Source organism: Melanostigma gelatinosum (assembly GCF_949748355.1).
Source record: "Melanostigma gelatinosum genome assembly, chromosome: 8".
Classification (NCBI taxonomy): Eukaryota; Metazoa; Chordata; class Actinopteri; order Perciformes; family Zoarcidae; genus Melanostigma; species Melanostigma gelatinosum.
The window spans coordinates 6443945-6462492 of NC_136641.1; the positions used below are offsets into that span (position 1 = coordinate 6443945).

The following is an 18548-nucleotide window of genomic DNA, read 5'->3' on the forward strand; positions in this document are numbered from 1 at the left end:
CCAGACTCATCAAATGACATGATTCTGTATTAAACTTGCAATGACACTGGCTAATGTGATTGACATCATATTCCCGATCTTCTCTCCTGTTTTTTCATTGTATTGTTAGACAATGTTGTCCAACTGCTACCGATTTACAAACAGTAGATGGCAGTGTTGTACTTCACAGCAAAATGACCGGTTGCTGCTGCAGACAATAAATCCATCATTATTTTCTCTTTAATCTGGACATTGACAGCTTCATTCAATCAATCGTTTATTAATAACCACACGACCGCGTTCGGTACAATTTGGTTTCGGTACATCACGGTGGGTAAGCTCATTGCAGAAGTCTCACAACATCAAAACAAAGACGTCAACATCACATTAGACACATGACTACTAACGCAACAGTCATTTTTACATAACCACAGGACGAAATTGCTTGCTTGAAACAACTTGCTAAATTATCTCATCATTATATATTTTTCTTGTTTCATAAGCGACAAAAATATGACATTACATTACAATAAACTGAAATCACCAGTGTTTTGCTGGAATGAAACCCAGGAAGTTATATCACTTTGTTTTGCTTTTTTAACGGCTGCTTTTTCCTGTATACCATAATACAATGGTTATAATCATAACCATTGTATTATTCCTATTTTTTATTGTTGTTGTTGTTGTTGTTGTTGTTGTTGTTATTATTATTATTATTATTATTATTATAGGTAATAGTATTATTATTATTGATCCTATTTAATGCTCTTACTTTACGGATACTGTGTGACATACCTCGATTATGATTTATTTTTTTCATTGTGGGGTAGAATAAAACAAATCCAGCACACATAAACGTCTAATGTCTCGAGCCTCTTGTTAATATAATGCCTGTACCAGCTGGTTTTTGAAACAACGACTGAGCCTCAAGTGTCCAAATATTACACGACCGTTTTCTTGGTCACACTAACGGAGACGACCAAGATGAGACCGGAAGTTAATCCTCCCCGTCAGAATAAAGACTTCTAATTTGTCACTTCGGAAAAATATGAAATAGAATTGAGTGTACAGGTCATATTATATTATTATTTCTTTAAACAAATAATGTTCTCTCTTGCCTTCAACCAGGAGTGTGAATCCAACCCATACTGGTGCGGTATCAAGTTTACTAAGCCTCTTTTATTCTGGCTTCCTTACTGGCTGAACATGCTTCTTGTTAATTGTGAAGACTTTGAATTGGACAATATAATACATGTTTTTTTTAGATTTTTTTTAAAATGCATCTGCAGTGTCATAAGTATGATCTGACTAAAGTAGAACATAATTTTCTATTGGTCACTACCTGTGCTCCAAAAGCTGAATTTGTGTGCTCATTAAATACATTATGCAGCAGCCTACTTTATTGGCGTGTTTTAGTTTGAAAGTGGCAACAGGAAAACATGCATTTGACACTGTGCCCAGCTAGACAGCTGTGGCTGAGCAGTCGAGGTTGGTCAGTGTTGTCAGATGGGCAGCATGATACCCCTCTCTGCGCGGATCATGCGAGCATGGGAATATTTGGAGGAAAAAGCAGTTTGACGGCGCCCTCAAAGAAAAGGTAAGCATCGAGTCTCTGCTTTCTCTCTTTAAAAAGAAAAATCAGGCTGCCAGAACAATCCAGGCGTCACTTATTGCAGTGGTTTTATGAGGCTTGACTTGAATGTGGTCGCGTGAAATGTGTCCATGAGTTCAGGATGAAAGAGAACTACGGCTATGCAAGAGTCAACAATAATAATGGTAGGCCTACTATTAGAAAACATTTATACTTCTATAAAACTACTTTTGTATAATGCTTCTAATAATGTTCATGAATAAAAGTCTTTATGGGGATTGTAAAGTGTATACGTAAAGAACAAAACTACCATAAGAAAACTATAGGAATAGTATATGACTGTTTATTATCACAAACCACATTAAGGTCTCCATAAAGCAACCATTGACTGCTACAGACACACTAAAAGTTCTCACAGTAATATTAAAGGAATATAACGGTTTTTTCCTCACAGGGTCACAAAGTATATCATTGAGGATGAATGCAGGTCACACCCTGAGTTGGCTTGTTGCCTGCCTCTACAGTTGCAATTCTAAGGATATGAATAGAAATAGAATAGAGTTGAATGGAGAGTGTCGCTGTGATTATCTCCACGAATGTGAAACACAGCAGATGGAAAACGAGTCCCATGGTCAGCATACGGGATGGAGGGGGGAAATGAATGAAGTGACAGAAAAGATGGGCAGTATTGCAGCGATTTGTGGTCGTTTACTGGAAGCTGGCAGTGTTTCCTGTCATGAGCGGAGAGCTCTTGGACTCAATCGAGCTTTAAGCAGCTTTTAAGACAACAGCTTTTAAAAGCATGAAGTAACCTGCAGGTGCATCTGTACATACTAAATATAACCTAAATATAAATGACTAAAGGGTTTCAGCTCTCATGACAACCAAAAAAAAAGAAGCTTATCTGTCTTACAAAATGATGCAGTTTGCAAACGAAACAGAACGGTAGAGTTGGATTTCCTGTGGCTGATATTCAGCCCGCATCCAAAGCACCAACACAGAGGGAAACAATGCAGGTATACCACGGCAGCATAGACACACAGGGCTACATTTACCCTGCTCCCAGCAGCAGCAGGCCTGACGAGTGCTTTGTTATTTTCTCCCAGAATTTGCATTTCTCCTGTGTGATTTTTGCACATCCCCATGTAAACCCTACAGACCCGCTGGAGGTGCTCCCTTGGATCCTCATCGAAAGCAGACTTGTATACTGTGTGTGTATATATATATATATATATATATATATATATATATATATATATATATATATATCCCACTATATATATGCAATCTTACTTGTCACTCTCTGTAATAAAGTGAGGCTCTCTAATATTATTGTCATACCATCCTCGGCCTCTGTGAAATTTGCCGGGCAGCTTTTATTTCACCAGCAGAGGCTTATTTCCCTGCTTGCTTTGCATGGGTTTCTGTCTGTAATTGGTTCCATTTCGGCGAGGCGTCTTCAGGAACAGGCTTTACCCCTCCCTGCCAGTGTGGTCAAGTTGTAACCCTCGCTCCCAGGACATCGATCTGACACCAGCTCCTCTCTTAGCTTCTGAATTCCCGGACCCTTTACACAGTCTGACCCTCGCGTCTGTCCGTGGGAAACTTTCACCCCAGACCGGAGCCCCAGCGGGTCTTGGACTGGAACAACCTGCTCTTGCCAGGCCGCTAATAGTGTATTAATAAGTGTTTTGGCAGCTACTTTGGTCCCCAACCCCCAACTCACTCTCCAGTCAACCCCCCTTCCATTTCATAACACAACCCCCCCCCCCCCCCCCCATCCAAAAAAACTTGTGCTTATTTTAGACTCGGGGGCAAGATAACTGACACGTCAGGGTTGCACACAAATAATTGCAGGGTGGTTTGTAGTTAAGAGTGGCAAAGATTTTCCTGTCATTTGATTCATGAACAATATAAACTCCCTCTATTGTGTTTGTTTTCATGCAATAAAACTGTAGAAAACTTCAGTTGACACTCCTTTGAGGGAATCAAGGCTGCTTCGACAATGAGAGCCACCTCGTTGATGACAACAATTGAATTGAGTCATCATTTTTACAGGGAGGAAATATGAGGGTTTCTTTTGTGACTAAGTGATGGAGCAAGACAGGGTTTAGGTAATTCTTTTGGGCAAGACCTCTGTGAGATGAAATGAGAAACGGGATAAAAAAAAGAATGAGAGTAGATACTTTGGTGATGAACGTGGTGTCAGGCTGACCATATCTGAGAACTGTGTCAGGGTGTGCTGCCTCCCACACGCCTCCCACACTGACTGATAGGTGGGGGGGGGGGGGGGGACTTTTGTATCTTGGTCTCTCTCACCATGGCCCACATGGCAGTCAGCTGTCTGGTGGGAGAGCTTTTGCTCTTGCTCGGATGGAGGACTTGAGGGGATGTCGCTGTGATCGTATCGTGGTTCGACCATCGTGTCGAGGGAGCAATGCCTCCATTCTCCGTTCTGTGCGGGCCCCTGCTGCTTTTGTAGCCCCCGGGGACAACAAATACACAAAGACACGGCCATAGCTCCCAAGCTGGAGGAGCTATATTTGGGTCCAGCTATGGGAAAACCACCAAGTCCGTAATCACTCATACACGGACAGCTCGGTTTTATGTTGTAAATCTGGGTGCTTGCTGGTGTGCTGGCTCTCGAGGGGCGATACAGGACCAGACAGGGTGAAGAGCACCACGTTCCACTGAAAGCACTGGACTTTAACAGATGGGGTTAAAAAGATGTGCAAAAAAACGTCACGCTATATATCGTATGCAGATCAACTCATGTTCCAGATGGATACGCCTCTTTAATCCTCAACTAGCTCCAAAACATTTGATCTTTTAAGTGCCCCGTTAAACCTGTATTTGGACCTCCTTGTCGTCATTACAGGATGTTGTGTGTTAATTCATTTTTAGGTGCACTGCATGTCAAAGTAGCTGCCCTTAAAGATGCATTATTTCATATTTTCAATTTATATACAGTATATATATATATATATATATATATATATATATATATATATATATATATATATATATATATATATATATATATATATATATATATGTAAAACATTGACTCGGGAATGTGTATGATGTGAAATGTATTGACCCCGAGTGAGGAACCGACAAAGAATTATTTGCTACCTCTAAAGGTTCACAGTACTTTTGAACTCATTGCATTTAACATGAATTAATGGCTCTCATTCACCTCCAGCTAGTGTCAGTCTTTACATAACATAGCATACTGTGGTAGACTGGTGTACAGGAGTGATAAAAGGATGAAACTGCAACAAGTGACAGGTAGGACGTTTTTACAAACTATGGTCATCGGTGGAAATGAGCTCCGATCGTGAAGCGCTGTCGGAGCGTGATCATGTGACGTCGCTTGAATCCAGCTGCAAGATAAGGGCTGTTGGTCAGACTTAGAACAGTTTGAGATGTCACCGTGCGAATTTCCAGTTTGTTGACATTTTATAGACCAAATGCTTCGTTGATTGACTGAGGACTCAAGAAAAGTGCACCCCACAGCTAACTAGCTCTCCTACATGAATAGATGCACTCCGTTGTAGTCAGCACTCGGTTCAGCTTGTGATTTGCTGAGCAACAGTTATAAATAGGCTAAATACATACGATAGTGTTCGGCTTTCGAATCAAGAGAAGAACAAACAGTCGGTAAACAAGAGTCCAAACTGGAGCAGGGCTTGAGCACTTAACGGCTGGTTTATGAATAGTGAGGTCAGCAGTCAGTGACAAAACAGTGAATACAATATGTTGTCAATAAAATGACATTGTGTGAATCACCGCAACCACAAGAGGTCTTTGAGTATACAGTAATAAATGAGCACGACAGATATCAGGCTGATGGAGCCATATCAGTATGAGAGATTAGCATGGACAGACAGACACAGAGACGCACAAACGCAGAGCCAAATACATAATCTCCTGGCGGATATAACAATCGATTATGAAAATAATCATAAATTGTAGCCCGATACTTCAGATAACTCTGTAACAGTAAATGTCCTCACGTTTCGATTGTCGAACAGACTTTGTGTGTTCATACTAAAAGGCTTTGTCATCTCACTAGTCCCTTTGTGTTCGTGTAACAATGGCTTATTTTTAACCTGTTGGGCTGTTTAGACGTGCAGAGGGGGGAGAGAAGGGAGGAAGTGGTTGCAGGACGGCAGAGGAAGATCCTCCTCAACCTTCATCCTTCCTCCACCTCCCCTGGCATACATACATATATTCATACATGCACACAAGGCTTGGGGTTTGTTGCTCTCTGGATCCCTGCTGGAATAAAAAATAAATAGCAATAATGAACATCAATGAACAGTTCCTCCAAAATCAAAAATACATGTTTCCTCTTACCTGTAGTGCTATTTATCAGTCTAGATTGTTTTCGGTGGGAGTTGCAGAGTGTTAGAGATATCGTTAGAGATGTCTGCCTTCTCTCCTGTATAATGGGACTAGATGGCACTCGGCTCACATGAAGCTGCTCACAACAAAGTCTGTGGATTATCTTGGGTAACCTGGTCATGATTACTGGAGATTATGTTGGAGAGAAAGCAGACATCTCTACAGACGATATCTCCAAAACTATAGGCAACGCACACCAAAACAAGACTGATGAATAGCACTGCGGGTACGAGTGTTGCACTTAGTTTGTTAAATTAAGATTCTACATTAAAAACATGTGATACCTTTATGAAATGAAGTTACGATGAATCAGTGTCTAGTCGGGGCCCCCTGTCATGATTAAGAGTTGTTAGCAGTTACATCAAAGAGTGTTTGTGCCTCTAAACTTCTCAGACGATCTATAGAACAGTTTGAGGCCCAAAGAGGTAGAATTATTCAACAGTTCACAAAAAAGCAAAGATTCACTCCAAAGCCCACAGGAACGATGACACAACTTTGTAACAGAACTCTGTTTTTACTTCTTTGCCACCTCATTAATCATCTTACAACCCCTTTAGATTTATCTTGTGACCCTTTTCAGGGGCCTGACCCCTGTGTTGGGAACCACCAGACTAAACTATCTGTATAGAGAGTAAATAAACTACAGTGTCATATAGAAGAATATAACAGTGGGACCTTTTTTTTTTTTTTTTACCAGAACCAGAATGTATACTTTTGATACTAACATTTTGCTGATAACAATTCAATACTTTGAATTCAGGTCTTGTTATGGAGAAGGCCTATTTTTGCATTCTTGTAGGCTATTGGTACTGATAGTATACATTGTAGTTTGAAGAGTTTGGTGGATGGAACACACGATATACAGAAAATTCATTAATTCTAATAATTGGTCGTCAATTTCAGATGTTCTGTTCTGTTCTGGCAATTCTGTTGTGTTTTCAATTTCTATAATTCTGGTTCTATCTTCCCAAATGTAAATATGTGCTGGTTCTATTGAAAGAAATCCCCTTGGAATTAATACCGGCAATTAACAATTAAAATAATTGTCAATTGCAGCCCTAGTTTGTGGTTTGGGTTCTGCGGCGGGTTTAGACCATTGTTTCTCATTCTTGGTGAGCTCAGGAGTGATTGGCTGTGTATTTAGCTCCCTTTGGTTCTCCCTGGTGTTGTCTTTCTGGTATTTTATCACATCTCTGCCAAACACACTCCCATCTGCAGCACAACGCTCAATTGTTGCTTTTAATTTGGACTTGTTTTTGTTTCCTTAAATAGTTCGTAATTTGATAATGAAATGTTCTTTTCTCCTTTGTCGTTGACAGCATCAGAAACATTCCAGTCAGCTATTTGCTCTCAAGGCTCCTAAGTTATGTTTCATGGAAGTTTCTAGTCCAGGCTTTTCTCCCCTAAGCATATCTTACATCCGTGTGTCTGTATTTTCTCAAATTTACTTCGACACTTCGCCAAAAGCAACTGCATCCAATTACAGCATTTTTGAGGGAAATGTGCACGTCCCTGGAGCTGATATTGAAGTCCCTCTTCCCATAAAAAACATTACCTCTGGCAATAATGACCTCTGGGGTCGGGACAAACGTCACAGCAGCATCCGCGGTCCGTGTTACTGGGTGCAATGGCCAAAGGAGCTAAATCTGGTGTAACAAAACAGCAATGTTTAGATTTCCCATCAGCCCATGATCCCATGAGAGCGGAATGACTCTCACAGTGAGGTTTGAGGATGTGGAGTGACATAAATGTACACTGAGAGTCCTCGTGGTTTTTTTCCCCATTGTGGTGGATACTAACCAGACATAGAGACATTAGATATCTTCAGCATCTACAGTGGAGTTTGATCAAATATGTTTCAACAGGTTTTTGTGTCAGCACGTCAGATTTTAAAATTTAAATTTCATTTATTTTGTGCAGAAATTCAACATTACACTGTAAGAAATACACTGCAGAGGATGCAGAGTATACTTATGCTTCTAAATGGAAAATTACCATTTGTTGGATGTTTTCCAAAGGGACACTGGGAAATGTAGGACGTCACTGATTGATGACAGCAGTTCATCAGTAAGTAACTTAATGTATGAAATATTACTATAGGTAAACATTTGAAGGGGATGAAACAAAACAAAACTTGTTCTTTTAACAAAGCTCAAGAAAGCTTTTTCTAAATGAATGATGTTGTCCTCCCACTTTGTTGTCTGTTGCTGGGAGTCTCTGGTCTGTGCCAGACTACGTGTCCCAGTGAGCCACATCCTAAGAGATAAAAAAAAAATAGGGTTACAATAATACCGCTGACATTTACTTGTTCTATTATCGTGAGGCATTATATGGACTTTTGGCTCAGGAGAAGCACGTTTCATTTCCTCAGTTGAGGTTAGTCTCCCTTGGAATGCTTCTCAATATAAAGATCCTGAGGCTCAGACACATTTCCTCATATAATTGTCAGGTGTCCCTCCTTGAGCCAATCAAAACCTCATCTTTACATTCAATAGATATTTAATCCCTTGTTAATGTAGTCATCATTTCCACCTCTTTGCCTGAAACCCTTGTGACGTGGCAGTTTAGCCTCAAGTGACAGGAAGCTGTTTGAATGTTTGGTCACCTCCGGGTCGGATTTTTGATTCTGTTCAGCGTGCTTCCTGAAACGAATAGGACCGTGTCATCACTGTGAGTGTTGTGTGCTTGTTGCCCGGAGCGTGATTTCTGCAGACAAAAGACGCATTCATTTGAAACATCACTCATCTTGAGCGCTCCGTTTGCCAAGAGAATGCCAGATTGATGGCATTATATGGTCTGATGTGGATTTTTGAAGGCTGACACTTTTATATATATATTTTTATTTTGCTGGATGGCTTTCTCCTGATGTGATATTATGAGTTTAAGTTTCCCCACACATGGTGTACTTGTGGCTCAGCAGTGTTTCCGCAGCTGTTACCAGACAAGCATTCCAGTTCGACAATGACTCAGACCATCCAAACATCACACTGGAGGAAGAAATCAAGACTCCTTTAAAGGACTGTGGTGAGATCAGGAGATGTATCTACCAACAGAGACACCAGCAATTATTAGGGATCTACTTTTATATCATCAGCCGTAGTGCTATTTATACAGCAGCAGACACTCCAGCAAGAGGAAATTGTATATTTATTGGGGACTATTTTCAGTCCCAGTTTTAGTGCACTTCTGAGTGCAGCAGGACTCAGGATAAACGACAGGACCCATGTTCATTGTAGGGAAGTAGCATGTCACCCAGTGTAACATATGCTCCAGTTGTGAGTTGTTAACAGTTTTTGGACAATCATGGAGCTATAGCGCACAGAGGACTAAGCTATGTTAGGCTTTGCAGACACAGGCAATACTTGTCAATCAATTCATAGCAGGTTTTGGTTATCATGGGGTTTTATTGATAGTAAGAAAAATATTTAATATCTCTAAACGTATCCTTTAAATAAAAGTTGGCTACAAAGACAGAAACAGCATTTGTAAAAGAGAACTCCATCAACATTTTAATAATATTGTTTGACTCACCATGGAGAGTGTAAAAGTTTTTATCTCAACTATTGCATCAGCATCTGACTTCATGCAGCTCGCCACAGAAGGCTTTCCACAACTTTTGTCACATCTGCAGTACAAGACCTGTAAACAGACTTTGATGTGTAAAATCGGTATCGCTCCCCTTTAAAGGGTCATTGAGGGATTTTTGCATTAATGTCCTGAATCACTTTGCAGGATCGAGCTGACCAACAGGATGTGAAATGAAGTGAAATGCAGAGGGGCTGAGCAGAGTCAGGGACACACACATACCCAAACGCGAGACAGAGCGACCGAGATAAACGCTGACAGACGACCGTGTAGGAGAGAAAATACAGAGGAGAAAGGGGCAGGTTGAGACGAAAGACTGTCCAAGAACAGCAACGCGAGATAACACGAGAGAGGAGAAAGAACAATAGAGTGGTAGGGTAGATGTCGGCCTGTGTGTGTGTGTGTGTGTGTGTGTGTGTGTCCCGAGTTTAAACAGAAGAAAAAAGAAGTTGTTTATCCAGACAATGAAAATAAGTTTAGACACAAATCTTTATTTGTTCAAATATGAACCTAGTTCAAACTTTTTGCTAGACATGTTTCCATTTCCCTGTGATTTTTGCGTCTCTGCACCTTCCTCAGCTTATATTGTCAGAGTGCTCGTTGTTGTATTACTAAGTATTTCCTCTGTATCTGACCTTTCAGCTTGTATTGTTCCCAGAAAACAAAAAACGAACCAAACTACTTGGCTGCTGTTCACATGATACATTTTGCGCTGTGTTCGTTGGTTCCAATGGCACACAGCGAGTACTGCCAAGGTATTTCAGTGTGTGAGAGTGTGTGTGTGTGTGTGTGTCCTTGGATTTACAGTTCACTTAGAAGTCCGGATGGGGAACAATACATCGCCAGAAGCAGCTTTGTATATAATGGGCAGAAGGGCATTCGTTCTTCAGTTGTTATTGAATGGTGTTTTAATCATAAATTATTCTAATTAAATCTAAAAGTTTTCGTCACAGTCCGGCTCATGTCCTCTGACATTTTAAGTTTAGCCTGGACCGTTATTCATCTTTTTATTTTTTTACTTTCCCGCTTTTATTCTGAAGTTAGCTCCTCCTGTTTTACTTCCTTCCTTTGTTTGTTTTCCCGCCCTTTTGATTGTCTGCCTCGCCCTCACTAGTTTCACCTGTCTCTCCTCAGCCCTGTAGTCACCCGTGCTCCTGCTCACCTTTTCCCAATGTCATTGCACAAAATCACTGAGAATGTAATGAATTCTGCTTTGAATGCTCCGTCGAACATCATTTATTAAGATGCTTCAGTTGATTCTGGGCTATGTCTTTTTTTTTTCTTCCCCTCAGACACGCATCTCTTGCGCTATGTAAGTAGATGGAAAGAAAAAAGGAAAATCCAAATAAAGATTGGATGATTATTTTTGTACTATTCACAGCACTGGTTCCCGAAACCCTCACACTCCTGACGCAGAGAAGTTTCTCTCTACTTTCTTTCTCCATCTCTTCCCCCTGCTCTCAACTGTCAAAATGTTTTGTTACTGTTCCCTGAAAGAGGAGCTTTTTGGCATGAATTACTGTTACTGCTTATAACATTCAAACTGGCGCTTTTTCTCTTGAGCCGTTCTGTTTCCAATATTCCATTTAACTATCTGTCACAGTTATTGCGCTAAAACATTTTGACCTGCAAGTTTGACAATAAACAAACTGTTTGACAAACTACTTAAATATTCAAACCCATGAATTATTTTTATCATGTGACAATTCTCAACGTGCGTCATTTGATATATTTGTCTGTAATTCACTTGATATGTTTGGTATCTTTAAATTGGTTTTACGGTTCTCTTTAAAAACTAAACTTCTGCTCTTGAACATTGAACATGTCATCTGCACAGCAGAAATGTGATATCATGGGGGAAAGAAATGCACGGGGATGACAGTAGTTCACGTAATTACCGCTGTGGAGACAAATTCACCTTTTCAGAGTAGTGCTCGAGAGAAGGCCGGGTTTTAATAAGCATGAAGCTGATTGGCTCCTTTGTCTTCAACTCCAAAGGCGGCATATGCAGCACTATTCTGCACTCCAGCATTTTATTGCATTTACAACTAAATGAAAGGACACAGCTGAAGTTATTATGTGGTGCCATGCTGGCCTTGAGGTGTAGCCAGTCTCCTCCCTCCCATCATCTTTCCCCACCAAAGAGACACTTTATGTGTCATGTGTTGTTTTTCAGAGACTGCCTCTCCCCTCTCTCTCTCTCTCTTATGACTTCTTAGTACTCATCTCACCCTTGTTTGGCTCATTAGAGAGGACACGCTAAGGGGAACTTGCTGCCCTTTTCACCTCAAAATAACAACAAACACACATCTGTTTTCTCTGACCCTGAGTGGCGAGCATGAACTTCCTGTCTTGATAGATGAGAAAATACACACACCGTGAACGAACATACATACACACACTTGTGAGACCACAAGCTCACACAAACCATTTGAATTTAAATCACAACAGGCCTTTTCTTTTGTTTTTCATTTCAGGGACTCTTAGTCAAAAAAGCTGCCATTAGGTTTATGGATTTTTGTGTAATTATAATACATACACTAAACTAAGATTAAGACTCAGCATGTTTTTACTGTTGTTGTGTTAGCATACTGACATTCGCACTTAGCTCAAAGCTCAGATGTGCAGAAGTTGTACCTTGTTTGTGTTATGCTGCATACGTATGTAGAATACTTGAAGAACCACAGTTCTGGAACAAATAGCGGCTTACTGGTGTGAAGAAATGTCTAATAATCGCATTGTCCTTGTTCTCGTTTCATCTTTTAGAAACATGTGGAAGACCCTGACACTCTCACTGATAGTTGCACTGGCGTTGTGCACAGAGGTGAGTGCAATCATGTGTGCGTGTCTGCATACATGTAGATGCCTTTGACACAATAAATGTGTACACTATGCGGGTTTTTACACACAGTATCATTTCTTTCTGGTACCTTCCCACCATTACGTTGCATTTTCACCCAATATATCTCAGTGTTTATCGGTTACATGTGCTCCTAAAAACCCACTTGCTCTGTTCCTCAGTCAACCTTTTTCTTTCTTTTCATTTTCTCATCACAACTTATGCAACAATCACATTACGTCAGGAGGAAAATGTGATTTCTTGTTTTTTTTACCCAGGTGTCCCAGTGTGAGGATGTGGGGTCCATGGCGACTATGGAGAACGCGGTTGACAAGCAGCAGGAGAACTTCAGCAACATATCCGGACTAACAAAGTCCCGACCTGAGATCCTGGCCGCTCAGTTCCAGTGCTACATGAAGATCATCCACGATCCACCGCGTACAGACGAAGGTGAGAAGACTGCCTCAATGTTCTTCAACAGCTGTCCTGGTATCACATTTTGTTTCTGGCGAATGGCAGGTAATTGTTAATGACAACATTTCGCACCTGATTTGAAGCACTTTTAATGAAATCCCTCTCTCTGCAAATTGAATCACTTACCGTATATCAGTACAAGTGAAGTATATCAGTGAAACATTTAAAGACAGGATATATTTTAAAACTACTCTGTTTTCATTGTGCTTAGATTGCCTTGCCATTAATCCCATGGGTTCCAGACTAAAATATCTCAATAACTATAGGATGGATTGCCTTTTTAATTTTAGACAGACATTCATGGTCCCCAGAGGATGAATCCTGCTGACTTTGGTGATCCCCTGACTTTAATTCTGTTGGTGGATTGCAATGAAATGTGGAACAGCGATGACCCCCTCAAGAGCCACGGGGCGGCCGTGGCTCATGTGGTAGAGAGGGTCGTCCGGCAACCGCAAGGTCGGCGGTTATACAAGTCCTGTGCTGAAGTGTCCCTGAGCAAGACACGAAACCCCTAAACGCTCCCCGGGCGCTTCTCAGCAGCCCACTGCTCCCAATGAGCTAGGGATGGGTTAAATGCAGAAGTTACATTTCATATATATGTACCTAATGTACATGAAGCCTATAATTCAATTTCAATTTCAAGATGAATTGTAATTGCTTCATTTCACAATACGTTCACACACATTTATTTAAAATAGTATCTTCGGTACATTTACGAACAAAGAGGAGATTTAGATGAATGCATTACTGGCTTAGTAGTTTAGAATGTGTGCACACACTAAGATAGAGAGAGAGAAGAGAGAGCGGAAGTGAGTCTGAAAGAAAGGAAACTTGCCCTTTGTTTCTTTCCCAGCGCCTGTTGCTCCCGCTCAGTACTTCACTGCCTTTGAAATGCTATTTCGTGATCCCTTTCCCTTTCCCAGCATGCCACAGTACAACCTGGTACCGTCAGGTTTCCGTCGATTGTTGACCAGCTTTGTGCGGGCCAGCTGACAGCACAGACTCATTACACAGCAGCTGTTGTAGTTCATATGTTAAGTGGTAATTATGTTTGAGTCCTTGTTTATAATAAAAGAGCAGAGAAAGAAGTTGAATCGTAAAAAGAATATGAATGTGGGATGGTGAAAAACAGCGAATGTTCTTCCAATGTTCTTACCGTACAGTTTCAATGTGGATCTTTATATCTATTACCGTTAACTTACTGTTTTACAAGGCTGTCCGATACAGAGCATCCTGTTCTTTGGCCTGGTTCGTTAACAGGCACAACCGAGCGTGATAGGTTGCAGCGCGTGATCAGATGTTGGCTGCTCAGTAGCGTAACGTTAAAGTTGATGTAGCCTCTATGTTAGTGTGTGTGTGTGCTAGAGCGTGTGCTAGAGCGTGGATGTTTGGAAAGGCTCTCCCTGTGGGATGGAAGTGGGGTTACTGCATATTGTGTATTTGTACAGTATTTATATCTGTTTTTCATGACTGTTTTGTGTACTTTTTAAAACATACAACGTATAATGCAATTTATGGAATTTAGTATTTAGCGGCAGGGATGGAGACACTGTTCAATAAACACAGTATTTAGAGCTAAGGCGGTCTTTTGGAAACATTGGGTGCCTCACTTGTGCATACATCACTTTGAAACTAGAGGTGGGAGAAGGTTACACAGCGCTCACTCTCATCTCATTGTTATCCAGCATGCGGTGTTGTATTTAGGACTCATTTGAAAAGCTAATGCATACACACGCATGTTTAATGTCTGCTGTCCGCAGGTTCTGTCAGTTCAATTGTCACGTCCTCTGCAGGTCATTTCTGTAACCGTACGTGGGACGGCTGGCTGTGCTGGGGGGACACAGCTCCAGGGACTGTCATGCAGATGTGTCCGGAATATTTTTTCGACTTTGACGCTGCTGGTGAGGCGTTAAGGCACACGCACATATGCAAGCACAGCTGTTCATTTTGTGTGTCTTATATGATATGTACTTTTACTTTTAATTCATGGTCGTCTGTGTAAACGTAAAGTGTCTTGACAACTTGTCACGTACATTTTTTTGTGTTTTTGCTTTCTGTTTATTTGCAAAAATAATTGACGGTCTCTCATGAAAACGTCAGCTTTTCATTGTCTGTTTGGCACCTCAATCAAACCATCAACAATGTTACCGTTTGTGTAAATGATAATGTTTCAACAGAGAAGGTGACCAAAGTGTGTAATCCTGGTGGACAGTGGTTCCACCACCCAGAGAGCAACAGAGTCTGGACTAACTACACCCAGTGTCAGGCCTACACTAAAGACAAACTCAAGGTAAAACACCATGTGTATGGGAGGATCAGCAGTTTACCGGTGTTTGGAAAAGTTCTAAACTTTTGACCAAATTAGGTGAATGTCACCAAAAAAAACCAGGCTTGCAGCCCTCTTTCAAAGTGGACTGATGCACATAACCATGCACCTTTAAATAATGTGTTCAAGCATATTTATTTGTAACAGGGACAATGCACAAATAACCTGCAGGGAGGTAGAATATTAAAATAGTAAGAAAAACTGAGACAAAGGAAATTATACATTAAAAGAGTTCAAAATACTAAACTAAAATAAAAGTGTACAAAGACTCTAATCTTAAAGATGAAGCTAAGATTTGAGTGCAGAATTGAATTTTCAAAAATGTAACCTATTATATTTAGAGAGTATACAACAGTGGTGATATTGAAAAGTTGTATTTTTTTTATCTTGTCTTGTTTTATCTTGAAGTTTTAGGTGCAGCACAATTTGCTTCCTGGACTACTTTGACAACATTGTTTGACTTTCCCTAAAACCCTACAGAGTGAACTGTTAGAGGACCAAATGCAACATTGCACCTATTTTCTTTTTGCATGGTGTTGTAAATGTAATCTGAACACACTACAGGAAACAACAGACGGGTTTATGACAGACGTTGACATCTGATAGTCAGAAGTTATCGACTTTGTCTGACTTTGAACTGGAGGCTGTGAACCAGTTTGACGATCTCCAAACTGTCAAAAATCTCTGAAGGATCAAAGCTCCTCACCTGCCCTGATACGCCATTTCCTCTCCTTACATCCTTAGAAAACAAACGCAACACCTGACATGCAGAGTTATGTCTCTGTGCTATTGAGAACAAAACAAACTATTTACTATGCTCGTTCACTTCTCAAATTTAGAATAAAGCCATTCTTAATAAGTGAATTTATATCACGAATAAACCACTTTTCCTCCCTGCAGTTTGCCATCAGTCTCTACTACATGGCCATGGTGGGTCACGGCCTGTCTATCATCTCCTTGGTCATCTGTCTGATCATCTTCTCCTACTTCAAGTGAGTCAGGACTTTCCTCGTGTCGCGTCTGACACTCAACACCTCGACAGTCGTCAAATACCTCTCTTGCTTTGACTTTTCCCAATTCAGTGTCCAGGTTTGTGTGTGATGGCTTAGAAACCGCTATGAGCTGCTTGCATGTCGACCAAGGAGGTGAAATAGGTGAACTGGTACGGTGAGAGGTTTTAGTGTCAATCTAACGAATGTAACGGTGGAGAGAAAGTAAATAGTTTCAATTGTGGGGATAGTTTGGCAAGAAAATGCTTATAATCATGCAATTTCAGTCCGACAATGTTTGTAAGAGCCTTTAAAAATCTAGAGGTGAGTACACTTTCTCCGTTTGTGTCTCTCTTTCAGGAGTCTCAGCTGCCAGAGAATCTCCCTCCACAAGAATACGTTTCTCTCCTTCATCTTGAACTCCATCGTTACGATAGTGTGGCTCTCGCTCACTGTGGCCAACACCCAAGCCATAAACGCCAGCAACCCTGTGAGTCCCCGAATGTCTCTTTCACCATAGCACCAATGGATTTCAGTTCGCTTGACTAATTTACCCCCCCATGTTAAAAAATGTTTTGAATAAAAAGTCCCACACTTAACTTAACGGCGTGCTCATTAGGAATTCTAGTCCAAAATTTGAGTGCGTCACTCAAAAGTGTGGGCTTGGTTTCCTGTCCCTGTCAGGTGAGCTGTAAGGTCCTGGCTGTGCTTAATATGTACATGTCCACCTCCAACTACTTCTGGATGCTGTGTGAGGGCATCTACCTCCACACGCTCATCATCGTGGCCGTCTTTGTCGGGGAACAGCAGCTCTTCTGGTACTACGTCCTGGGATGGGGTGAGTTTCCCCAACTATTTCCTTTTGAGTTTCAGTGCTTCCATCTTCTGGTCGTATGCATATGAAACAACCACTGCACTGTATACATTTACAGTGGGGGCGGAGGACCTGGAAGATTCAAGGTCTACAGAGACAGCATTTAAGCATCACACTGCATGAGGATGTGCTGCCAGCAGGTTGCAAGACAAATATGAAGGAATTGCATGAATGCAATACATTACAGTTGCAATTTGTGGGCGATTATGGCTATCATTCACGAGCAAGATGCTAATTATGCTACCTCATTGTACCCTACGAGCAACACTTCAACTGAAGAGTTACTGCTACCGACAGTTTCAAGGTTAACTGTTAACTCCTCCAAATTCAAGTGCCATTTACTCACCTGAATATAATGAGAGCTTCTGCAATATGCGGCTCTGAAATTAGTTGTGAATTATTCTGTTGCACTTAAAAAACATCATATTTACTGCATAATTCAATACATAAATGTAACCTTGACGGCTGGATGTGCCTGCGCTTAGATAAGTGGGCTTTTCATTTCAGCTCTCATGCAGGCATCCAGCTCTTAGTAATGGATTATTTTACGTCTCACATCTTTTTATATCCGTACGGTACAAGGTGCCTGTAACGAGCATGTCCTCCGCGTCACCTTTACTTTGAACTCGCTGTTGTCAGTGCAGGAGCTGAAAGCTTTCTGACTTCAGCTTTCTTTCTAGGGCCAGTGTCATTTAGGAATATTAATAAGTATGTTTTCTTTCGTGTATAATCACTTGAAAATAAGATGTGCTGTGTTTCGTTAGCTTAGGATGAGCCGTTTATGTCTACATAGGGAGCATGTTTCTACAGTAGCCCAGAATGGACAAACCAAACACTGGCCTTTGAGAGGGCAATTCATGTTTTTCGTGTTGGCTACCGTACTTCTCCTACACGCTTGGCACACGGTAGAAGTTTCAGTTGGTCGCATTCTGCAACTTCACCGCTAGATGCCACCAAATTCTACTCACATGGCCCTTGGACTTAATATGTATGTAGTAACTTAAGTTGAGGAAGTTGCTTGAAGTTGCAAACTTAAAGAAACAGTTAAACACTTGGGGGAAAAAGTGCATATTCGCCTCTTGCGTTACATGAGAAGATGAAGACCAGACGTCATTTATGTGCGACCAATTTGAAGCTACAGCCGGCAGCCAGTTAGTTTCGCTTAACACTTAAGCCTTAAGCCTTAAGCACTTAACACTTAACCGCAAATTGTTGTATTTAGACTTGGGTTTCTGTGTGGACTTAAAAAATGACATGGAACATGTTCATTTGTGCGTTTTCCAGGTGCTGTTTTGTTACTTTCTAACACAGCCAGGCTAGCTGTTTTCCCGTGTCTTTATGCTAAGCTAAGCTATCCGTCTCGTGGTTCCAGCTTCATACTGAACAGGCCGATCTTCTCTTCTAACTCCCGGCAAGAAAGTGCGTCCGAATATTTCCCAAAATGTCGAACTATTTCTTTGAAGCTGGTCAAAGAAATACCA

General features: G+C 41.0%; 1 protein-coding gene across 2 annotated transcripts in view; it reads left to right on the forward strand.

Moving 5' to 3' along the window:
- Positions 1 to 1477: 1477 nt before the first annotated feature.
- calcrl2 (calcitonin receptor-like 2) overlaps positions 1478 to 18548 on the forward strand; it is a 24933-nt gene continuing 7862 nt past the window's right edge. For both annotated transcript variants that reach the window (XM_079273524.1, XM_079273525.1), the window contains exons 1-8: positions 1478 to 1576; positions 12332 to 12389; positions 12683 to 12854; positions 14672 to 14779; positions 15056 to 15168; positions 16105 to 16196; positions 16554 to 16683; positions 16878 to 17031. In XM_079273524.1, the coding sequence (XP_079129650.1) occupies positions 1527 to 1576; positions 12332 to 12389; positions 12683 to 12854; positions 14672 to 14779; positions 15056 to 15168; positions 16105 to 16196; positions 16554 to 16683; positions 16878 to 17031 (877 nt within the window). In that variant the 5' untranslated portion in view covers positions 1478 to 1526. The remainder of the gene's footprint in view (positions 1577 to 12331; positions 12390 to 12682; positions 12855 to 14671; positions 14780 to 15055; positions 15169 to 16104; positions 16197 to 16553; positions 16684 to 16877; positions 17032 to 18548) is intronic.